At 47.5% G+C, this 24,914-nt stretch overlaps 1 protein-coding gene across 1 annotated transcript; it reads left to right on the top strand.

The window, feature by feature from the left end:
- Window positions 1-14,629: 14,629 nt before the first annotated feature.
- TEX35 (testis expressed 35) lies at window positions 14,630-23,945 on the top strand. The gene is made up of 9 exons (XM_053606842.1): window positions 14,630-14,668; window positions 15,399-15,557; window positions 16,083-16,151; window positions 17,277-17,333; window positions 18,421-18,480; window positions 22,107-22,171; window positions 22,404-22,599; window positions 22,901-22,944; window positions 23,240-23,945. The coding sequence occupies exons 1-9, from the start codon at window positions 14,630-14,632 to the stop codon at window positions 23,301-23,303; spliced, it is 753 nt and encodes a 250-aa protein (XP_053462817.1). The 3' UTR covers window positions 23,304-23,945.
- Window positions 23,946-24,914: the final 969 nt, after the last annotated feature.

Genomic DNA, 24,914 nt, shown 5'->3' with positions numbered 1-24,914 from the left:
ACAAACAAAAAAAAACAACCGAACAAAAAAAAAGAAAAAAATACACAACCAAAAACAAAGCAGTTTGTATATGTTATTGAATATTGTCTGGGCAACACGTGGTCTTCTGGGGTATGAGATGTTAGTCACAGTTCTGATAGGACTGGAGGCTGCTGATTTCTCAAACCCCAGCAGGTAGACACCCTAAATCTCTCTTCAGCCCACTTAAAAGGCACTTTGAACTTGTAAACTTGCTGAGCAGAAGCTTTCCCAGCTTTCTCGCTGGAATCACTGCTGAAGTGGCTATCCGCTTACCCAGTGTGCCAAAACCGGTCTCACTCTGCCCCTGAGGGTTAGGGCTGCAAGGCGGCTCAGACCCCACCCTTAGGCTACTTGGTTGCTGGGTTACCAGCTCCCACCCATTTCTAGCTCTGGGACCCTGAGGGCGGAGCTTGCCGGGGCAGATCACTGGCAATGGTTCCGTGTGACCCACCGCCAAACACTATTAGCTCCGTCTGGCTCAGCGGCTCAGACTGGGGCCCTAGACAACGGCCAAAGTTCTCCGCACTCCTGCTCAGGCCTTCCCCAGGGCAGTTCAACTCAGTGCCAAGCCCAAGGACATCATAACAGTTCACAGGTAAGGCCTTTCTGGTTTGCAGTCTCGCTGCTACTGAACTTACAGTTGTGGGCGGATTTAGAGGGATTGAACACACGCGACCACTTGCCGGTTTTCCACTGTTTTAGTCCTCCTCTTGGGGTCCAGAAGTCTCTTGCTGACTCCCTGTATCCTCATAGGAGTGATGATAGGCAGATCCCACCAGCCAGAGATGCCTGGAGTCCTATCTCCCCAGACTCACGGTGCCCAGATGCAAGGAAGCTGTTACTCAGCTGCCATCTTGCTCCGCCTCCCCCCCTTTTTTTTTTTAAAGACAGAGTCTCACCTCATTACCCTCAGTTCAGTGCTGTAGCATCTTAGCTCACAGCAACCTCAAACTCTTGGGCTCAAGTGATTCTCTGGCCTCAGCCTCTCTAGTAGCTGGGACTGTAGGCGCCCGTCACAATGCTCAGCTATTTTTACTTTGTTTATTTTGTTTGGGTTTTTTTTTTTTTTTTTTTTTTTTTTTTTTGAGACAGAGTCTCACTATGTCACTCTGGATAGAATGTCCTGGCATCTCAGGTCACAGCAAACTCGAACTCTTGGGCTTACGCAATTTTCTTGCCTCAGCCTCCCAAGTAGCTGGGACTACAGGCACCTGCCGCAACACCTGGCTATTTTTTTGTTGTAGTTGTCATTGTTGTTTGGCAGGCGGTGGCTGGGCTCAAACTTGCCAGCTCCAATGTATGTGGCCGGCACCCTAACTGCTGAGCTATAGGCTCCAAGTCTGTCTGGGTATTTTTAAAGATGGGGTCTCGCTTTTGCTCAGGCTGGTCTCAAACTCCTGAACTCAGGCAATCCACCCGCCTCAGCCTCCCAGAGTGCAGGGATTATAGGTGTGAGCTACTGCACCTGGCCTACCAATATCCCTCTATGTAGACATATGTTCTTACCTTTTTGGGTAAATGCCTAGCAGTGGGATTGCTAAGTCATATGGTAAGGTGAATATATGTTTATCTTCATAAGAAACTGCTATAGGACTGGGCATGGTGGTTCACACCTGTAATCCCGGCACTCTGGGAGGCTGAGGTGGGTGGATTGCTTGAGCTCACATTCAAGATTAGCCTGAGCAAGTGTGAGACCCTGTCTCTAAAAATAGCCTGGCGTGTGGCGGGCTCCTGTAGTCCTAGCAACTCAGAAGACTGAGGCAAGAGAATCGCTTGAGGCCAGAAGTTTGAGTTTGCTGTAAGCTATGATGTCAGGGCACTCTACCAAACATGACAAAGAGAGACTCTCTCAAAAAAAAAAAAAAAAAAGAAAGAAAGAAAAGAAAAGAAACTGCTATATGGGAGGAAAACAATATTTTTCCTTCGATACTGGTAGGTTCTTCTCACTGTGGCCCTGGAAAATTAGACTGAAAAAAGACAGATTAAAAGAAGAAAAACAATTTTATTAACATGTGCATTAAGCACACACACCAAGCACTCAGATGAATGACTCAAAAGGATGGTTAGAAGCTGAGGCAGGGTGGCTCACACCTGCTCACACCTGTACTCCTGCCACTCAGGGAGACTGAGGCAAGTGTGTTGCTTGAGCTTAGGAGTTTGAGACCAGCCTGAGCAGGAGCGAATACCCCCGTCTCTACTAAAAAATAGAAAATTAGCCAGGTGTTGTGGTTGGTGCTTGTAGTCCCAGTTACCCAAGGCTGAGGCAGGAGGATGATTGATTGAGCCCAGGAGTTTGTGGCTACGCTGATGCCACAGCACTCTAGCCTGGCAACAGAGTGAAAATCTGTCTCCAAAAAAAAAAAGTGTTTAAAGCTTGGGCTTATGTGAATCTTAACAAAAGAAAGATAAAATTTTAGAGCAATGACAAGACAAAGAAAAGGGACTAGAGCTTCCGGGGTGGCAAATGATGGGAAGGCAAATACGTGGGAAGCTAAAGGTACTATAAGAGCCACCAGTAAGTGCGGTGTGTTAGGTAGATTCCCCTGGGGCTGTCTCCGGACTGAGAAGGTCTAGTCTTCTCCAGTGGTTACCCTCTCTCCTTCCTGGTAGAGAGGGGATGAGGGACACGTTTACGGATTTATATGTCTTGCTTTTAGACAGATGGGTGGAGAGCAGAGAGCTTTTCTTGTTTCTGCTCATTCTCACTTCCCTTCAGTTCAAAATAATCCTTATGCCAAACTGGATTTGGGGACTCTGCTGCCCTTCACTATTGGCTCTCTTCTATGATGGCTGTGTCATTTTCTACTCATAATTTTTTTTTTCTAACATGTATATATGTCTAATCATTTTCTACTCTTATCAGCAATACATGAGAATTCCACTTACTCCACCACTTTGGCAACACATAAATTGACTTCATTTTGATTCTGCGCTCTCACCCTGTCATGTAAGGAAGAAATTTAACCCTAGGTATTTTCAGGGCTATTTCTATACAGTGTAAATGTATATACACGTATATACACTCTTCAGGGGAAGCACAAGAGCCTGGGGCCCCCACCGGTCCCTGCTAGGGTCATTTCAGATCAGCCACCCCAGTGACCAAGGATTTTCCAGAGTCTGGGACCCACACCACAGCTGTTCCTCTCTGAGGTTCTCTTCCATCCTAGAGCTCTGGAGGGAAGCACAAATTAATAGCTAAATTTATATGCCTTATGTCTGACATACTCAGCCCCATCCCACACCCATGGAAGAAGCTCAATTAATGTAAGTTCCGTTTCCTAAAGAGAAAGGGCAGGTTTTCTCCTTCCCATGCAGAGAGGCGTTGAGCAGAGACCCGGGCTGCCCTCAGAGCACCACAGGACATCACTGGCACCCTTAGAAAGCTGTGTCAGCTGTGTAAGCGGAGACCATTCACAATAGCCACTCGGCTCCAAGCTCATGCTGACCTTATTCATTTTGTCATACTGCAGGGCCACCTCAATATCCTTCCACAGAGGGTCGCGTCTCTGGTGCACTTGTCCCCCACGGGCCACATCCCTATCCTGAAGGATAGGGCTTCCGGGCTGAGCAGTTGTTTCACTTTATTCCTGCTCACTGCTATGAACTGCTTTCGGCTTATAACCTAAATCTGTTTCGACCACTCTGTTGTAAACGTGGGTGAATGATTGAATAAATGGTTTACTGCCGATGACTTCGTGGATGGGGACCTGACCTGTTGAAGTCAATTGTGCGCCATGGGGCCATGTCTGCCTGAGGGAAAAGTTCTGTTGCAGCCAGCCTCTCCAAATCCTTGCAGCACCGGCACAGGTCTCTGGGGTCTTCTTGCTTGGTTACTTGATCTGTTGGCGAGAGCCAGCCGGGGTGCTCTGCTCTTGGGCGCCCCTCAGGGCCAGCACGCCACACGGGGCCGCCAGACCTACAGGGAACGTTTGTGCTGATCCCAGAGGAAGGTGATTCTTTGCACTACAAGCTACTGCTGCTTGTATTTTTCATTCACCTCCTACAACGTGTTCGTTTGTTTATATTTTTTAGAGACAGGGTCTCATTCTGTTGCCCAGGCTGAAGTGCAGTGGTGCAATCATAGCTCATTGTAACCTCAAACTCCTGGGCTCAAGCAATACTCTCACTTCAGCCTCCCTAGTAGCTGGGCCTATGGGTATGAACCACCACCCCCAGCTAATTCCTGCTAGGTGCTGTTTTTTTAATGATTAGTCTGAAATAGCAATACCATTCTACTTTATTCTTTTACAAGTAAATATTTCTTGATTTAATATTACTGAATTTGACTATTTTTCTTCCCATTCACCCAATATGTATATTATCTTTATCTTGTTTCTTAAATTACTAATTTCTTTTTGTTTCATATAATGGTGTGTGTATGCCTGTGATCTTTTTGGTTTGTTCTGTTCTACTTCATGTGATTTTTTTCCTACAATTATTTCATCCTCTTAGCAGGCTCAGCAGCGTGGTAGACCCATTATCTATTTCCTGTCAATATTTATTATTACAAGTATGCTGTGGGGGTATTGCAGAAGGAGGGGGTTAGTTGGGTGCACACCACAGTTCAGAATATCAGAGAAAGCTTGCTGCAAGGACAATGTGGGTGTTCCCACCACAGGCCCTTGGACTCTCTATAGAAATTGACAAAAGGGAGTCAGGGCTTTAAGGGGGCTGAAGCTTGAGCACAAGAGGGGCCAACACAAAGGAGAACTCCTTAGGCTGCCTCCCCAGGAGAGGTCGGGGAAAGTTTCAGAGAGGCTTAGGTGAGAGGAGGGTCCCCTGCAGCACACAGAGGCAGGGATTGTCTTACACCTGTCTGGTTCTATCACAGGCCTCTTCAGGCCTCGCATGTCTCATTAGCATGTTAAATCCCCACCTCTGGGCATGATTTTGAGCATTAAAATGAGATTATAATGAGGAAAAAGGGTAAGATCAGAGTGGGGGAGTCTATTCTGGCTTGAGGCAATTAGAACCAGATATATCCGGTTCTTCTGTAGCCAGGTGTCTTATAAGTTTATATTAGTATCTTGCTTTGGTGGCCCTGACAAACATTACCCACAGATGGTTAGGTCCCCTCCTCATATGGGTCTGGGCTGGATTCCAGCAGCTGGGGGGTTCTTTTGTTCTTGTCCTTTTACAGTTAATTAGGCTGGACGGTGGGGCCCCACGGTGTCTCCCTCCATCTGAAGGGAGGCCCCAGTCTGGAGCCCTATCCCTAGACTGTCTCATGGGATGCTCTGAATGTATTTGTGTCCCCTAATTCTTCTGCACCTCCCACTCCCACCACAACACGTTTCTGAGCTTGGTCCAGAGCCCTTGGAGTGGGGGTGGGGGGAGGACTACAAATATGTATAATGAAGAAATCACCAGTATCTCTGTTCAGCGAAACTTCCAGCTTTCTGCACCAGAGATCCTGGCTCAGGTGTAAGGACTGGAGGACACTATCCCTGTGAATGAGGGGCCTCTGTAGCAGCTACAGCCCACATGGAGCACGCACTCCTACTGAGGTAGGTACTTCATTACTATCCCATTTTACAGATAAAAAAACAAGTTCAGAGAGAGAAAGAAACTTGCCAAGGACCCAGGGTTTGGCACTGGGGACAGGGGTGATCTTATAGCCCAGGCTCCAGCAGGCCTGTGTTTCCTGAGGTTGCTGCTGTAGGCCTCACCTCAGGACTGTGGGGCCAGCAAGAAGGATAGAGTCCCTGCATCTGCAGTAGGCATGACCCCCTCCTGTGGCCTCCATGGTCTGGAAAAGCAGGGCTCATCTCTCTTTATTTCTCCTTCTTAATCCGAATTTTACAAATGTCAAGTGGGAAATGCTGTCATGGGCAAGGCAGTCCCCACTTCTACTGCTTAGGCAAGGAAGGTGGCAAGTCTGTGCCCTGGGCTGAGGCCATCTGGGGTGCAGGTTAAACCTGCTGGCTACGTAGCTGTGGCTCCCTCATCTAGCTGCATGACTTCAGAAAGTTATTAATCTCTAGATTGAACAGTTTCCTCACCTGTAAAATGGGAATAACAGTAGTACCTGCCTACCTCATAGGGTACTTGTGTGGGCAGATATACAGATGCAAAATGCCTGCTTAAGCTAGCTACTTTATTACAGTGGTCCCCCAGATCCCAGCAGGTGAACCGTTGACTCTAGAAACCCGAAAGGAAGAAGACTGGTAGGACCCCCAGGAAAGCACTGCCTCAGGGAACGGAGGCCCCAGTCCCCTCTCCTGGGCAACCAAAGTCCCTCCTTAGCAAAGGGACAGCCCAATATCTCTTTATGCCTTAAGCCATCCCACCCTTCCACAAAGGAATGGTGCCACCGGCCTGGCTTCTGACCTGCACACTAGTTGGACATTAACCAGCTGTGGACCAGCTGAGGGGATGCAGGCTGAGGAACAGAGGAGCCTGGACAGGCAGAATGGGGCTTACCTGGGGGACTCTCCCGAGAGGATATCTGGGGATGAGCTCTGAGGAGGGACGTCACAGGGATCCCAAGGGAATAGGAAAAACTGGATAGTCCCTCCTGGAGGAATAGGGGATGGGGGAGGCGGGTGCAGAGAGAAAGTACCTCGGAGTGCAGGACAGGCCTGGCCCTCAGAATGGGTAGATTCAGCAAGCTGAGCCCAGGGAGAGAAATGTTTCTCTGGGAGGCTTTGCCTGCCTGTCACCAGCCTGGGGGGGCGGGGTGGGAGGAGCTGGGCTCAGAACAGCCAGGGGCCAGGGTCTGGGCGGGGAGGAGCCTGAGGACCCTGGCCTCCCACTGGGACTGCCCAGGAGGGAAGGTCAAGAGAGAAGCAACCTGGGGTCAGTTCCCCTGGGGTCAGATTGCATGAACCAAGACTGGGGAAGGAGACAGGCTGTGCCCAGAAGGGGAGGGATGGGTCAAGTGAAGGCCAAGTAGGACGTCCCAGAGGTGCTGCAGGATAAAGGCTAGGTAAGGTGACCAAGTGGCTGGCAAGAGGAGTCTCCCTGAACCCAGACCAGTGCTGCCAGGTGTCCTTCCTGGGGACTTCTGGGGCTTCTGTTTTCCAATTTCTGGGCACTGAGATCTGTGGGAGACACATACACAAAACTCAAGCGTTGTTACATTTATGAATATCCCTTATTTCCTGAGGTAGGAACCCACAGGGCCTCTGAGAACAGGACTAGGTTACCTGCCCAGACTCCAAAAGGTGAAATAACAGCTTGACACACACAAATAGCTCAGAGAACACCTTCTTGTTCATGGTTTTAGAGGATGTGCAGATTGAAGTCCAGTCCAAACCGCCACACACAGTGGCAAGGCCAGGTGAGGGTGCACAGGCCCAGGCTGGGGACAGAGGGCTGATCTGGGATGCAGAGCACCTGCGGGCTGGGCTGGGCACTCTCCCTGCAGGAAGGAAGAGCTATATGATGCGACAGGTGCAAACTGCCCATCCAGGGCCCAACACTCCAGAGACGTATCCACTATGGCTAGACAGAGCATGCATCTTCAGAGACTGGATAAGCCTGGCGTTTGATATGTCACATGGCCCTGCTTTGCTCCTGTGCAGGATTTAGAGAAGGCCATGGGTCTAGAGGAACTAGGGTACTGGGAAGCTCCCAAGGTTAGGAATAAGGTCCCAAGGAACATGGCAGCAATCCAGCCCCAAGAACCGGGCTGTGCCCCTCCTCTGAGCTGCCTCACCTCCAGGGCCTACTGCTAGCATCACTCTGACAGTATTGTGCTAAAATGTCATTTAATGTTGGGCAGTGCCTGTGGCTCAAAGGAATAGGGCACCAGCCCCATATGCCAGAGGTGGAGGGTTCAAACCCAGCCCTGGCCAAAAACTGCAAAAAAAAAAAAAAAAAAGAAAGAAAGTCATTTGATATAACTGCAAGGTCCTATCTTTGCGCCCTTGGTGACTCACAGAGTGCATGACACATAGTAAATGCTCAGTATGTGTCTGAGAGCCAGCCGCATGGTGAACTGGAGCACCTAGCTAGTAGCAGTGGGGCTGAGAACCGGCAGGGCCCATGTGCACGGGCAAATATAAATTAACATTTGTGTTCAGGGGACTGGGCAAACGAGTGGGGCTTGCTCCAGCGTTTGATTCAATCCAAGTTGTCTTTCACACGAGTGTTGCCATCCAGAGGATGATGTCACTTACCCCCTCTTCCTCAGCTTCAGGATGGAGCCCAGGGCTCCAGACGGTTCTTCTTGAAGTGTTGCTGTGTCATATGGCCCAGGAATAGCTTGGAGCCACATGGTGGGAGGAACAGGAAGCTTAAGGAAGAAGGTTGGGGTGGTGGTGGTGTTCAGTCTCCTATTGGCTTGTCACAGTGAGCACAGGGGGATAGGGCTGCTGGGGAAGGCCCATGCTGGGGGAGCAGGCAAAGTAAGGAGATGTCCACTGTTGGGAGGAGAAGGTTACCGAGGTGTCTCGAGGGCAGTAAAGAATAACCTATCCAGTGTTTAGCTACAGAAAACCAGCCAAGTTTCTTGAAAAAAAAAAAAAAAAAAAATCACAAGGAACTTAGAATCAGACCTCCTTTTCCTCATGGCCCCTAATTTAAATTGCCAACCCTAAAAAATCATGAGATGTCACCACACAGATGTCCTCAACATTTCTATAGGAAGTGTCCTCATGGGTCACGGCCAGAAGTTACTGCTGCACAGGGGGGAGTTCCAGAGATCTGCAATTCCCCAGAACGCATGGCCAACTCTATCAATGAGGTTCTCAGTTGCAGAGGGAACCCATGCTGAGCCGCTGTAATTGTTGGGAGGGCTGGAGAAGGAGGCTGGACTCCAAGCTTCCAGCAACAATGTCCAGAGCCACATCAGAGACCTGCCGGCTGAGTTCTGGCTACCACTGGGAGCCGGTACCCCTGCTCATTCACACCAGCAAAGAGGGTTTCTTCATGGTGGGGCTCAGAGTTAAACAGAACCAATTTTACGTTGAGCATATCAAACTGGATCTGGGTATATGTTTTTTAAGCTTTGTTAAAACTAAACTAAATCAGAGAAGCCAAATATGTTGGCATTAAACATGAGAGGAACATGGAATCCATTGAATTCAAGTTCCAGAAAACCGGACAACCTGTTTATGAAGAGTCTTTGCAACAAAAATTAAAATCCACAGCCTTCCCTAGAGCACAGAGATGTAACCAGACGGAACAGCAAACCCTCTGGATACTGCTTAGTCTCTGGACGTACCCAGATTTCCCCACTAGGACTCAGTCTCCAGGAAGAGCCTCCCACACCTGTGCTGAATCCATTTTCCCTCTTCTCCCTGGCTCTCTCCACAGTGGCTCTTGGACTCTGCCTTCCGCCCCTCTGTTTGGAGACCCATTTAAACAATCTTCCCTGGCACGTGGCCCTCAGCTCTCCACATGACTCGGCTCCACAAGCACCCTTGCTTTTATGGCACCACAGCTCCAGGTAAGGGATGTTCCGTCCCCAGCCCAAGCCCTCGAACTCCTACCAAGAGAAGAAGATTTACACCTTCTGGACCAATCTTCACATGGACCCAGCTCTGAAGTGCTAATGACCTCAGGGACAGAATGTTCAAGAGAAGGGGTAAACCAGATGTGAAAAAGCCAATGGCAAGGCTGACCCCGCAGGAGGCTAATACACAGCCAGTGTCTCCAAGTTTTGTTTTGTTTTTGAGACAGAGTCTTATTTTGTCACCCTCGATAAAGTGCCATAGCTCACAGCAACCTCAAACTCTTGGGCTCAAGTGGTGCTCTTGCCTCAGCCTCCCAAGTAGCTAGGACTACAGGTGCCTGCCACAATGCCCAGCTTTTTTTTAGAGACGGGGTCTCACACTTGCTCAGGCTAGTCTTGAACTCATGAGCTCAAGCAAGCCACCTGCCTCAGCCTCCCAGAGTGCTAGGATTACAGGCATGAGCTACCACGCCCAGCCTATCTCCAAATTCTGACAAACTTTGCATCTGAATTGTCACGCATGTCTGGTGAGTGGGAGCCCAGTGGTAGGTGTCTTCAAGCAATGGCCAAGTTCAGGTGGCTTCACAGATCTAGACGCAAAGATTAATCTGAATCAGGTCATGGATTCTCAGCCAAGATGACAGTAGTAGGGCTCAAACTCCAGGAAGGGGCTAGAAAAGTTGAGGCAACTTGGTTGGTCTCCAGGGCCATCCAGAGGACTTAGAATAGCAAAAGAAACTTCAAACCAGACTCACATTCTGTTGCCTGTAGGAAGGGCTGAGCTTGTGATGGGGAAGGAGGTTTTCAAGGCCTTCTGTGGAATGGGATTGGGACAGACCGGAGCTATTATACTATACTATAAAGCCCCAGGCAAATAGGATCATTATTATAATCTCTGCCTCAATGTCTCCGCCTACTGGCCATTCAAGTGAAAAAGAAGTGAATCTCCCATTCACATTTGCTAGGAGATTTAATACTAGTTCAAGTGTCTAGTGTAAATTTCCTCTTTTTTTTTTTTTTTTTTTGCGGTTTTTGGCTGGGGCTGGGCTTGAACCGACTACCCACGGCATATGGGGCCAGCGCCCTACTCCTTTAGCCACAGGCACCACCCTAAATTTCCTCTTTTTAACAAGACGGGGTCTCGCCATGTTGCTCAGGCCAGACACAAACTCCTGGGTTCATGGGATCCCACCTTTGCTCCCACATATCTGGGCCAATAGTCAGGCATCACTGTGCCCAGCTGCTAGTTTCCCTTTTTGACCTTATGAACTACTTTTACCTCTCTCTTACACTAAAAACCGAAAAATCCTAAATCAGTTTCCTTTGAGGGGACTTGCTAGAGTTAAATCAGAAAAATGAAATGGGTTAGGAAAGCGGCAAAGATTGGCTGCCTGCTCCTTAACCCTCTTTCGTCGTATTCTTGGGAGAAGGTTGGCCACATTTCCCAGCCCTTTGTGACAGATGTGGCCCTGCGGTTGCATTCCAGCCAAAGGAGTGGGAGTGGAGTGAGGAGGGGTATTCCCAGGATCAACCCAGGAAGTCCTCCCAGCCGTGATCCTCTGTGGACGCTGGCCGAAGCATAGTCCTCTGACAAGGCCTGTCCCAAGAGGGTATTGTGCCACTGGATTTTTTTTTTTTTTTTTTAATTTGGCCGGGGCTGGGTTTGAACCCACCACCTCCGGCATATGGGACCAGCGCCCTACCCGCTGAGCCACAGGCGCCGCCCTGTGCCACTGGATTTTATTATTTCTGTGATAAATGGGAATTTGAAGGTGTCAGGTGGAGAGCAAGGCTTTAGGGACCAGGATCACAACAGCAGAGCTGAGGGAGGCAGGAGTGGTGGAGCTGCGTACTCTATATGGGTTGGGTCCAGAGAGAATAAGGGACACGGGCTTAGAAAGGAGGTCCAGGGACCATATCTGACAGCAGGGAAAGCCTCCGACTGCAGGTGGCTCTTGATTTAGCACACTATGGGCTGCTCCTGCTCCGGGAGGCCCTGGCAAGTGTGTCCCTGCCACAGTAAACGAACAAGACAGAAAAGCCAGCACTGCCCACACACTTGCGCTGACTTTCACTTGTCATTAGCTGAAACAGCTAAGGACTTACAATTATCTGTTTGGAATGTTACATTTTGTTGCTGAAACAGACATACAAAAAGTGTATATGATACAAGCTAGATATAAGTTTTCCAAAGAAACAGTATAATAGGATTGCGATTCTAGCCAAAGTCTGACCCACTGTTATAGAAATGATCAAAAATTGCCTGGTGATCAATGTGTCAATGATAAACAATGTCTGTAGCCTGCACAGAGTAAAGTTTTCCAAGGTGTCTACGAATCAGTCAAGTAGGACAGTGCAGTAACTAGTCGTCTGAGATCTCTAAAAAGATTATATAAGAGGTTCTCTTGGGGCTTAGGAACCAGAGTGACTCTCTGGCTCTGTGCAGCCACCCAGTGTGTGTGGCCACACTTTCCTAAGAGCAAGTCATCTAGGTCACCCATGTTGAACCATGTCCAAGCTTGACTGGAGAGCACAGCCGTGGAGATTCTGGCACCTTGATGAAACATTCCACCCTAATCAAAGGGCTTTAGAACACTGGATCCTGGTGATTAAATAGGCTCCTGACTGCGCCCACATTCTCTTCCTGCACTCTGGGACACCTCCCCTCGGGGCTAGCAGCTGCCCCTGGCCTTCTTAGGAGGCTGGACCAGGAATCACAAAAGCCAAACTCAGAGGCCTGAGGCCAATTTTTAACTTCCTCCACCAGCCTCCCCACAGGTTATCATAATGAAACTGAACAAACCAGGACCTCAATGACATCAATTTCAACAAAACAGAGGTGGTTTCTTCTTTCTTTCTGTTCTGAATACTCCTCTTCCCCCAGAGTCTGATGGACCCTCAGTTGGCCTTATGCTCCTTGCCCTGCTCCTGCTCTGGGTACGAATGGGCTTTGCCGTGAACAGGGATTAGGAAAGACGTCCCTGGCATTCTTCAGGTAAGAGTGTCCCATGGCTCACACAGGACACGATCACGACTTAGCAATATCTGACATAGAAGTGATGATGCAAACTACCTCAGGCATTCACAGAACGTTCTCAGGGAAGGAAAGCATGGGAGACTCATTATTCAGATTCACTAAAAGCTTTTCCCCAGCCCTTCTAGAGTGTATTGATGACAACAACGAGAGATCAAATTTGAGAACAGGAACAGCAAATGCTGTGAGAAGGCACAAGCCCAGAGCTGGGGGTCTGTTGTTAAATTTCTCTGCAAAGGATAATCCCATATATGTGTGTGATTTTTTTTTTTTTTGAGACAGACTCTCACTATGTTGCCCTCTGTAGAGTGCTGTAGCGTCACAGCTCACAGCAACTTCAAACTCTTTGGGCTTAAGCAATTCTCCTGCCTCAGCCTCCCAAGTAGCTGGGCCTACAGGTACCTGCCACAATGCTCAGCTATTTTTTGGCTGTAGTTCTCATTGCTGTTTGGCAGGCCTGGGCTGGGCTCGAACCTGCCACCTCCAGTGTATGTGGCTGACACCCTAGCCACTTGAGCTACAAACAACGCCTGTGTGTAATTTTTTTTAATTCATAATGCTGTTTCACAATGAGGCCTTGATTTCTTTTAGACCCACTTTCCTAATTTATAGACCAGTGAGCTCACATGCTATGCTCTCCAAGAGGTGGCTCTCTTAGCAACTGCTAAACTGCACAAAGGGAAGTTTGCGGGTCCTTGGGGCTCTCAGCCTAAGCAGGAGGAAGGAGATGGTGTCCATTTCGCAGGGCTGATAAAGGTTGAGATGAAGTTGGTCATTTTCACTGTAGTTCCTTCAGCGCTGTCAAAGGTCTTTACACCATGCAGCCCGCAGATCTGGGAGGACTGAGCTGGGTGTTGAAAGGAAACTTAAAGCCCCACCCCTTCACTTGCAAGTGGGGAGTGTGGGGGCTGGGAAGCTCAACACCGCCCCTATTCCTGCTCCTATTCAGCCGAACATAGTGACAGACACATTCTCCTTTGGTTGCGATAGAATTAGATCCATGGCTGTCATCAGCTTGGGGACTGGGAAACTGCCACCTGGGAAATGCATCAGAAATGCTGTGGGCAAGAGGCTGCAGAGGAAGTTTCAGTGGCCTCTGGGGAGGACAAGCCCACACAGGTGCCTGAAACCGGAGGGTGAGCTGCTAGGGAACAGCAGGTGCAGCACATCATTCACACGCAGTTGCCATCAGTTTCTGTACTTAAGTGCTGTCTGTCCTCAGAACGTCCAAGTTGGCCTTTTCTGTGGCAACTAGTAAACTAGTATTTGAAATGACAGGGAAGAAGGAAATGGAATACCCAGGGATAAAAGAGAAACCAGGCTCACCAACCTGGATTTGAAATGATTTTTGCCCCATGGGATGCTGTTCCTTTGATTCTTCAGCTTTAACCACAAATTATGGCTGTGCTTAGAATAACCTTTAGTATTCTTTTTTCCTCTGCAAAGGCTCCTGACCTTTAGCACTGTTCACATATTGCTTCTTGCCCCAACTCTCTTCCAAGATAATAGAAGAACCACGAGAAGAGATTAGGGTTGTGGGGGGACAAGGCAGCAGGAGGCCAGAGCATCAGGAATTATCCTGCCGAGACTATGGACCTTCTCCCCCCAAAACACAGGACAGAGAACCCTGGGTTGGGACACACATGCCCATTGAGCCAGAGACACTTCAGGGCACCCCACTCCAAGGCAGCCTCATGCCCGAGGGAGAATCTGTTTATGTCAGGAGTGCGTAGCCCAGGAAATAGAGTGCGGGCTGAGAGAGAAGCCCGCTGCCAAGGCAGACGTTCCTCCTAGTCCAGCGCTCAGCCCTGCTGCACCAGGAGCTATCGCCTCTCCTGACCCATGCCTTGTGCTTCAGCCATCACAGCCCAGGGTCCTCACTGGTGTGGACTTTCCAGGACAGCCCCTGTCCCCTCCCTGCAGGAGGGAGACTGGCTACGTTGGAACCTGGCCCGAGCTCCTCGTCTCAGCGGCTGAAGCACCCCCGGCCTGAAGCTGTGCCGACACTCTGGGCCAGCATGTGGGTCCGGGCATTGTGACCTCAGCTGTTCCACACACACAGAGGTGGTCATCTTACCCTAACCTTGGCCTGTAAGTTGCATAGGACAGTGGCCTGGCCCAGGGGCTGTTGTGGGGAGGTTGGGAAGTTGAAGAACACTCTGGCCTCTTCCATCATGTCGGCCAAGAGGGCAGAACTGAAGAAAACAAACCTGGTAAAGGAGAAACCTTGCTGGCGCCTCTCAGCGCCTACTGAATGAGCTGGGGGTGGGGGCGGAGTGGCTCGGAGAATGCGCCATTGAATCTTGGGCTTTTCTTTCTCTGTTCGGAGCATAAAGTGGCCTTTCAACCTGGAGTGGGTGTGAGGTTGATCCGTGGTCTGGCTGTGAGAAGGAACAAGGCCTCTGCCGACTCTGCGGGGACAAGGAGCACTGCAGTCCCCGTCCCTGCTACTCACACTTCCGTGGCCCAAGGTCTAAGGCTCAAATAATCTTATTGGATAAATGTAATCATCCCATTTTACAGATGAGGAAATGGTGGCTCAGAGAGACTAATTAACTTTCAAACTGACAGAGCTGGTAACGAGGTCAGCTGAGAGTAGGACTTGAGTCTGTCTGTCCCCCAAACCCAGGCCCTGGACGCTACTGCTGCTTCCAGTTCTCTGAAAGCACTTTCTCCACGCAGTCCCCTCTGGCAGCGAGAGGGCTGCCTGCTGGACGGGCAGAGTGGGCATATGTTCCTGAGAAGAGGATGCCATAGCAAGATTGGAGTTGTCAGGAATCAGAACTGCGTGCCGGGGTCGGGGGCTGTGGGCCTGGGCACTAGCTCAGTAGGACAGGCAGGTCGGGATGGGGCGGGTGAGGGGCTCCCCTTGCCAGGGCCAGATGTTATCCTCCCCCAACCCTGACTCCTGACAGGCTGAATCCCAGCCTCCTCTTTCTGCAGAGCAAGACCTACAAGGCAATTTGCTTGGAATTGAAGCCAGAGCCGACCAAATTAAGAAGCGTTTTTGAGGCCATGACACCAGCCAGGCCTGAGATCCGTGGGGAGGTGATCTGGAGTCAGGGGTCAATCGCTATTTCTGGCAGCCAAGACCTGTCCCAGGTGCTGGGGGATGCACAGAGAGAGGAACTCTTTGCTGCCATAGAACTTCACAGTAGTAACATAGTAGTATGAACAATAACAACAACAACAACAAATCCATAGTGTTATCTGCTCTGCAGGAAATTAAGAGGGAGAGACGTTACTGGGTGGCCGCTGGGGGTGGTCAGGAAAGGCCTCTTCCTTTGAGCTGGCAGGTGAAGAACGAGACTCTGGCCACCCAAAAATGGAGGGGGAACTTTCTAGTCAGAGGAAGGAGCTCACACAGAGGGCCGAAGTGGGAATGAGCTTGGTGGCTCGTCAAGGACAGACAGGGCTGAGGCCCAGCAGGCCAGGAAGGGAGTAGAAGGAGATGAACCAAGAAGGAAGGAGAAGGATGGAGGAACCTTCTGACCGGCGTGGCCGCCAGCTTTCCCCTCTGCCCTGGCCCTACGGGAGGAGCAGAAACTCGGGGTGAGCTCCCCTGCCTCTGCCATTCCACCCCACACCTACAATTCCCAACATTCTGCGCTTCTTTTTAATCAACAGACATGTACCTACAAAGGAGTTAAACAAGAAGGGCTGCCCACCAAAACAGGAGTGACTCGGGAACTAAAGGTGAGTGCAGGGACCCGGACAGCTTAGAGAGATTCTCAGTCAGTTTGGAGTAAGCTGCCCCCAGATCTTGCTTATTTCCTAGAAACAAGAAAATTCTCTTACACATCCACAGTATGATTACCAAAATCAGGAAATGAATATAGATACAGTACCAATCTGTGGCCTGAAATTATTCTAATTTCATCAACTGTCTCACTAATGTATTTCAAAACAAAATAAAACCCTTTTTTGATCCAGGAGAGAATCTAGGATCACACAGTGCCCCTAATTGCCATGTCTCTTTACTCTCCTTCAATTTGAAGCAGTTCTTCAACCTTTTGTCTTTTGGGACATCAATGTTGTTTTGGTAGAATGACCCTTAATTTGGAATATTTATTATTATTATTTTTTTTTTTGTAGAGACAGAGTCTTACTTTATGGCCCTCGGTAGAGTGCCGTGGCCTCACACAGCTCACAGCAACCTCCAACTCCTGGGCTTAAGCGATTCTCTTGCCTCAGCCTCCCGAGTAGCTGGGACTACAGGCGCCCACCACAACGCCCGGCTATTTTTTGGTTGCAGTTTGGCCGGGGCCGGGTTTGAACCCGCCACCCTTGGTGTATGGGGCTGGCACCTCACCGACTGAGCCACAGGCGCCACCCTGGAATATTTATTTTGTAGAATTACTCTGAATTGGTGGTTCCCATAGCTCAGTGGGTAGGGCGCCCACCACATACACCGAGGCTAGCGGGCCTGCTAAACAACAATGACAACTGCAACTAAAAAATAGCTATGAGCTATGAGCTGTGACGCCAGAGCACTCTAGCAAGGGTGACATACTGAGAGTCTGTCTCAACAACAAAAAAAGGAGTTACCCTTAATTTAGGTTTTACTGATGCTCCATTGTGATTAACTTCAGAATGTCCAGGAAGGGACAGTGTGGCCTTTTCAGGGGTAGGGGGCACACGTTGCCCGGGGGTCCCCCCTCCCACTGTCTTCACAGCAGCCTTTCTCTCCTCCCTGGTGGAAGTCTCACTCTTTCCTCTTTTGAATCTGCCCCAGGATCTTTCCTTTCCTCTGGGGATGGTTTCCCGTCTTCCACCCAAGATAAGTTTCTTACTCCTCCTCCTCCCCATTTTCTTTCTCAGAATGAACTTAGGGAGGTGAGGGAAGAGCTCCAGGAAAAAATGGAGGAGATAAAACAGGTAACAAGATGAGGCCTTCTATAACATGGGGGGGAACTATAGTTTTTTTTTTTCTTTATAAGCTTTCTTTGTATTTTTTATTTTATTTATTTATTTATTTATTTATTGCAGTTTTTGGCTGGGGCCAGGTTTGAACCCGCCACCTCTGGTATATGGGTCCGGCACCCTACTCACTGAGTCACAGGCACTGCCCCATATTTATTATTATTATTATTTTTTTTTTTTTTTTTTGGCCGGGGCTAGGTTTGAACCTGCCACCTCCGGCATATGGGACCGGCACCCTACTCCTTGAGCCACAGGCGCCACCCTATTTTTTTTTTTTTTTGAAGTAAATTTATTTCAGGTTAATGTGCGGGTACAAACAACCAGGTCAAAATATTCGATTTTGTTAGGTAGAGTCCCTTTGTGGTGTGCCCAACCCCTGCTCTCCCCTACCCCCACCACCAAGGAAATTATAGTTTCAAGAAAAATACAGTTCTTAACAGTGGAGGAAATGAGGAATTGCATGGAAAAAAAAATTCAACCAACTCTGCCCTAATCTCTTGAGTGCTAAGTGCTGGACAGTTTAGGATATTTATTTCTTACTTGTTTGATGCCTAAATTCAATTTTTGAGAGACTCGGGACTCTGGGAGGCATCTCATTGATAAGGTTGGGCTGAGGTAACCTTAGTGATAAAGCTGAATGAGAGGGGCAAACTTGGAATTTGGGGTCATCAGGGTCCAATTCCATCCTCCTCATTCATTCCCCCTGAGTGTTTCTGAGTGAAACAGAAACTCTTCTTGTTTCTGTGCTACAGCCACCTGCAGCAAACTCAGGGAAAGGGCTCAACCCAGCAAGAAGGGGTAACTGAAGTTGTGGTCTGAGCTCTACATGCAAGCCTGGTGATGGAGTGACCTGATGGCACATGCAGCCCGGTCCCTTCATAGACTCCTTGGGAAAAAAGTGGCTCCAAAAGGCCATTGTTAGTCATGCCACAGGAGCAGCCACTGTCTTATGCTTAAATGCCCTCAAAGACACCACAATTGACTTTAATAACGTGTTCTGATAAACACACAATTATCCAGCTGTGCCTTTCATTTTCACTAGATAAAGACTATAATGGACAGGGATTTTGACAAGCTTCATGAATTCGTGGAAATTATGAAGGTAAGCATTACTGAGTACCTTCCAGGGGCCAGTACTGTGTTGGAAACTGTGGACAAGATGCCAGCCCCTGCCCTCCAGGTGCTTATAATCTGGTAGCAGAACCAAACTCCATTGCAAGAAAGAACTGCCAGCTAAATAATTGGCTGCTAGTTAATTAGACGTTTAGAGACATGGGCAATCAATGTGGGCTGGAATAACCAGGAAAGTCCTTAGAAAATTAGTCTTAAGTTGAAGCTTGAAGGCTTGCTTGCCTTTGCTTAATGCAAATCTAATGAAAAGCCCAAAACGTAATAAGATTCTTTTTAAACTCCAAAAAACCCCCAAATCATTAGGAGGATAATTTAGATTCTAGACCAGTGGCTCACCTGAAACTCTAATAAAGAAGATAGAGCCCAGACTCATTTTCATGCGGGTCTTGAGCCCTTGTATTTTCGACAAGTTCCCCAGGCACGTGATAGTTTGAAAGCTACTGATGTAGAAGCCTAAATAGGTAAAAGCAACTATCTACACATTTTCAAGAGTTGTAAGGGGATGCTCACCTTATCAAATATTACAATTCATGATACAAACACAATTACCAAATCAGGGTGACACAGCCCAGACGAATAAAATAGATAACCCTGTAACACCCTCTGCCAGGGATGTACAAAGAATTATTTGAGAGGATTTTAAAAATCCGTTTACCTAGCCCAGAACTGAGTAAAAATCTCCAGGGTGGGATAGACTTGCTCAAAACCATAAGTTATGCTAATTCGTGGCCCTGGGTAAGAACCAAGTCCTAAACCCTTCAGTAGCAGTTATTGACCTTGACTGTACATTAGAACTTCCTGGGGGAGCTTTGACCACCCCCCATACCCAGGATGTGCCCTGCAACAATAAAATCAGAACCTCCGGGGATGAGCTGCAGGCACTAGTGGTTTTTAAAGCTTACCAGGCCATTCTAATGTACACTCAAGGCTGAGAACCACAGCTTTATAACATTTAAAATATGATAAAGGTGACTTTTTGATGTCAGTGTGGAGAGGATTATGTAATAATATTAAGAACATTGCTTGACTGTTGAAGTAAAATAATCGAGTTAACACTATACACTGAAATAGTCTATAAAAAGGATTTAAATAATATAAACTAGTAAGAGGAAATTTAAAGTAACAATTTAACTGGATGTTCTAAATATAAATACAATGGAAGGAAATACTGATCTATTTACCTATATGAGACTTTTAAAAATAATCATGGCAGAAAGCACCACATGCAGACTAAAAAAACAAAAGTCTGTGGAAAGCAATTTTCTAAAAATATGATAAGCATAGACAAATGGTTTTTATCCATAACATATAAACTCACCTAAATCAATAAGAACCAAATATGAAAATACGAAAAAGCACAATCAATCCACAGAGGAGAACAGAACTAAAAAGCAAACACATGAAAAAAGTTTTGCCTCATGAATAGTCAAATACTTGCAAATAAGCAATAAATAATTTTTGCATTCAAATACGTAAAATTTTAACTTATGACAATTAGAGAATAGACCGGAATGTTCTTAACACTGCTGACCAAAGTACAAAACTGGAACATTTTTATAAAACTGTACAGAACTGAAACATTATTACACATAAAATAATGACCCTCTTAATTTATCAATTTCAATTCTCAGAATTTAACCTATGAGAAATACCAGATGAGTATATATAAAAAGATGTTCATAACAGGATTATTTACAGTAACGCAAATTTGGAAACCGGCAATTTTCAACAGTAGGGAAATAGCCAAATAAATTATGGTATATTCATATAATGAAAATTAGGAGCTATTCAAGATAATATTTAGAAAGAATGTTTATAACAAGAACTAATAAAGCAAGATACAAATAATACATACAGGCTGATCTCACCTAGGTTAAAAAAAATTAGGTTAGTAAATATATAGAAAAAAGACTGGAGAGAGAGATACCAAAGGGATTAATAGCAAGTATTTCCCATTGAGAAATTTCATTTTGTTGATGTCACTCTGTATTGCCCAAGTTTTTTACAAAGGGCATGCATTAATTATTTCCATTTTAAAATGCAAACACAAGGTTTTGTTGGTGAGTAGGGCAAGGCACAAAAGGGGCTATTTCAGGCAGGGGAACAGCTTGAGCACAGCAGGAAGCAGGAGGAACCGGCTTAGGGTCAGTGGGGGGATCAGTCATGAAATGCAACCATTTGGGGAAACTGGGAGAAAGAAAATTGTCTGGGCACAAAGGCAGTGGATAAGGAAGGCTTTAAAGACACACAGGCAAGCTGGGACTTGGTGTTATAAGCAGCAAGAAGCCTCTGGAGATTCTCCATCAAAGAACATGCTGGGAGCAGCATTTCCGGCAGCTTAGGCCTGCAGGTGTTTGCAAGGTGGGCCTGGGTGGGGGACGGGGTAGTAGGTGCAAATGTCTGGCAGCAAGAACACCAGACAGGAACAATGTCCCAGCTCAAGGTGAGGAGAGCTGGACCAGGTATAGGAATAGGCAATGGGTAAATCTGAAAGACACATTGAAGGAAAAATAATAGTTCCTGGTGACTGATTTGATATAGAGAATGAAGTCTCTGGAGGTAAGCCACTGTGATGAGGCCAAAGTTTTAATCTGGGTGATTAGAAGCAAGCGGTGACAATGACAAGGATAGTGGGGAGACAGAACTAACTCAGAAGGGAAAAGAGGTCAGTTCGGAGCATGATGAGTTTGAAGCGTTGGTGAGACGTGTAAGAACATAGAACGTTTGGACTCTGATGTTTTGGGCCTATGGGGAATGCACTTCAAGGATATTTGACTCTATTTATAAAAACAAATATTTTATTCAAAATAACTAACATTTAAAAATGCTTTTTCAGAGGGTGTTTTCTGAGATAATTTCTATCCAGACAGCATAATTCTCTGATCAATTTTCCATAGTAAATCAATCCAACTGTTATTAAATTTTTTATTTTTTATTAAAATTCTTTTCATTGGAGCAAATTATTTTCATGTGTATTTTATGATGATCAACTCAAACCTGTTCTTTGTTCATAAGAAATACTGTCAATTAAAGCTTCTGCCGTTGTAGAAATGTTTTCATGTCCTCTATTACTATCCAATTTTCCCAGGTCAAATTTTATAGATCTAAACTTTGCCAAGAGTATCATTCTTTCTGCTCTTAGTAGAAAATAAATGTGATGTGTCATATTAGCTGCTGTTAGTCGTATTTTGTGTTGATGAAGCAGACACAAATACATAGGATCTGGGTGCATGGCAGGGGCTCAAAATAGTGAAGTATCTTTGGGGTCCCACGATTTGTTTTCATGGTTCTATCATTTTATAGGCATCGAACCCAGGTAGATACCGGTTTCATCCAAACTGTGAGATCAGTTAATGCAGTTCAGCGGCTGTGACTCACTTGGAGACTTTGGAAAAGTCTCCTAATGACTCTGCCTGTGCTTCTGTCTTTTCACAGAGTCGGGAGGGGACAGGGAGGAGTAGCACAGGCCACCCCATCGGCCACCTCACCCAAGGCTAGTGAGCAATCTTGAGGAAGCAAAATGCAGAGAGAGGTGGGAGACAGGGATTTCAAAAGCCCTTCAAAATGGAGACTCTAGTTTTGAATTTTCTTTTAAAGGAAATGCAGAAAGATATGGATGAGAAGATGGATGTTTTAATCAACATACAGAAGAATAACAAGCTGTAAGTGTAACCTGCACCCATCTCTCCTTATCCCTAAAGAATCTCCTCGCTTGACTCTGCTGACTGCCCTCCCTGTGTTCCGAGGATGCACAGACTCTTCCAGGAGTCATCTTGGCTCCTACTGCCCCACTGGCTCATAGTCAAGGCTTCCACAGCCTCTCTTGTACTGGTTATCTCCTTGTCACATTGGAAATTGTCTCCCCAACTCTCTGCCCCTCCTTGGCCCCCCCAGTCCCCTTAGAAAAGGACCAAAGGAGGAACTGCAGGAACTTGGGCTGATGGGAAAGAGTAACACAGACCCACAGCTCAGGCTCAAGAAAATGGATGGAGCTGATGGAGCACCCTCTGCTCTTCCCAAGAAAACATTGGCATCACAAAAACCAAAGAAAGACCCACTGGATCCCCATCATCCATGTAGGACCTGCTGTGTAAGTGCGTCCCTACCAAAGCGGACTCCCCCAGAGTGCTTGCTGAGAAAGCACTAGCACCACCCCTCTAATGCCCGTGGGTGCCCCCCCCACCAAGTCTGGAGCCCTCCCCTACACAACTTGCCTTGCAGGCCTCAGTCTAAGTCACGGCCATGCAGGACTGGACCCTGATGTGTGTGCTCCCATGTGCCACTGTATCATTCTGTCCTTCCCATAGCAAGGTCTGATGAGGGACCCAGCAGGTTGGCCATTTTGGGCCAGAGAAAAATGATCTTTCTTGTGCCCTTTCTGTCCTCTGCAGGAGAAATGTTTGTTGTGTGCCCTAAAGAACAACTACAATCAGGGGTAGGTAGATCCATGCAAGATGTGCCTTATCTCAGTCGGGTGTCTCATTGTCCCAAAGGGAGTGTGCTCCAGCTGTACTCACATCAAACCCCTCTTGTGGTTGTGCAGGGAGTAGGGATTGTCGGCAGACGCTGCCACCCACACAACCACTCCATCATAGAAGCCGTGGCACCAGGAAGGGTGACTTGTGTCACCCAACCTTGAGGCTGCTGCCCAGAGGCTCCCATGGTGGGGAGGGTGCACCACCCGTGGCTGGCCTGACCTTCCTTAGGACCCTGCCTTTCTCCCCATCTAGCAAAAAGCTCTCGCACCAGGTCTGGGCACCGTTTTCACCCTTGGCTTCTGGAGCTGCCTTCTGATTTATCTGTACCTCAACCCCGGTGAGATGGAGTACATACTTCCAACCTAGTGCAGCGGCAGAACCTACCAGCAGCTCCGGCTCATCATCTCCCCACTTCCTGAGCTGCACAGAAAGGGCTGTTGCCTTCTTAAGTACCATTCCCGCCCCAGGCCTCCACCGGAGATTAAAAAATCATCATTTAAAGCTAAAACTGATGTCGCTGTTTTGAATACTAACCCCGCACTTGAGTGTGGGGAGTGTCATTCTTTTTTTTCTCAATTGGCATATTTTAGACTCCAACCCCTCCTGCTTCCAGTAGGAAATTCTATCTTAGTCATCCTAGATCCTCCCCACCACCACCTCTCTCCAGCCACCTGGGTCTTCACAGGTCCCAGGTCAAAGTACCGGCAGGTCCCTGATGATAGTGGTGCCAGTGGTGTGGTGTCAGGAAAGACCCCTACACTGTGTGTGGGGCCTGTACACCTTGGGTGATGCTGGGAGCCCCTAGGCCTCGAGTCCGGCCTGCAGTGCTCCCGGAGGCCTTGTCTGCAGGCAAGACTCAGGTCTCTGCTGCTCATGGAACTCAGTGCTCTTTCTGGGGTCTTGGGCTCCACCCTCCTCACCTCCTCAAGGCTTTCCTCTCCCTCCCCTCACCCCCTGTGCAAACACCTCCCCTCAGAGACCTTAGGGCTTTACAAAGGTGAGGACAAAGTGACCTCCCAACCTCCCACCCATCCACTCCATGCCTGCCCCAAATTCTCAAACTGTGGGAAAATGAGGCTTGACCACTAGCTTGAAATGAGAGTAAAGAAAGATGAAGAGAAAAGAGTATTTTAGTAAAATATCCTGCCGTGGGTGTAAGGCTTTGGCTTCAGTTTGAGGGAGGAGGTCGTGATGGGATTCCATACTTTATTTCACAGCAGTTCTTTCTTGTTTCATCTCTTTGCTAAGTTACCTGCTTCCACTTTTAGACAGTCTAATAAATGACCGGTCAAGTTCTTAATGGCAGCATAGTAATGAGCAATGTATTTGGTGCTTCAGATAAGCATTTTAATAACAAAGCCCAAAGCACAATGCAGATCTTGTTCTCAAGAGTTCACAGTTCTATTTTTTTCTTAAGTAGATTTATTTCAGGTTAACATGAGGGTACAAGCAACCAGGTCAATGGAATACTATTCAGCTATTAAAAAAAATGGAGACTTTACATCCTTCATATTAACATGGATGAAAGTGGAAGACATTATTCTTAATAAAGCATCACAAGAATGGAGAAGCATGAATCCTATGTACTCAATTTTGATATGAGGACAATTAATGACAATTAAGGTTATGGGGTGGGAGGAAAAGCAGAAAGAGGGACAGAGGGAGCAGGGTGGGGCCTTGGTTCATGCCACACTTTCTGGGGGCAAGACATGATTGCAAGAGGGACTTTACCTAACAATTGCAATCAGTGTAACCTGGCTTACTATACCCTCAATGAATCCCCAACAATTAAAAAAAAAAAAAAAAAAGGTGTGTCAACCCCCCTTCCCCCATGCCCATTCAGTGAGAGCACTGCAACCCCTTCCTCTCCCTCATTACCCCTCCCCACAACTTGAATTGAAATGAATTTTTCTCCTATTTGGGCATG

The sequence above is a fragment of the Nycticebus coucang genome, chromosome 10, assembly GCF_027406575.1.
Source record: "Nycticebus coucang isolate mNycCou1 chromosome 10, mNycCou1.pri, whole genome shotgun sequence".
Taxonomy (NCBI): domain Eukaryota; kingdom Metazoa; phylum Chordata; class Mammalia; order Primates; family Lorisidae; genus Nycticebus; species Nycticebus coucang.
Note: the sequence above shows the minus strand (reverse complement) of the source record. Positions and strands in the feature narration are given on the sequence as shown.

Excerpts from the sequence above, each read along its gene's own strand:
- TEX35 (XM_053606842.1), top strand. The coding sequence starts at position 14,630 with ATGTCGGCCAAGAGGGCAGAACTGAAGAAAACAAACCTG. Across the intron at positions 15,558-16,082 it reads GCAGCCAAGACCTGTCCCAG|ACATGTACCTACAAAGGAGT; the intron begins GTGCTGGGGGAT and ends TTTAATCAACAG. Across the intron at positions 22,172-22,403 it reads ATACAGAAGAATAACAAGCT|TCCCCTTAGAAAAGGACCAA; the intron begins GTAAGTGTAACC and ends TGGCCCCCCCAG.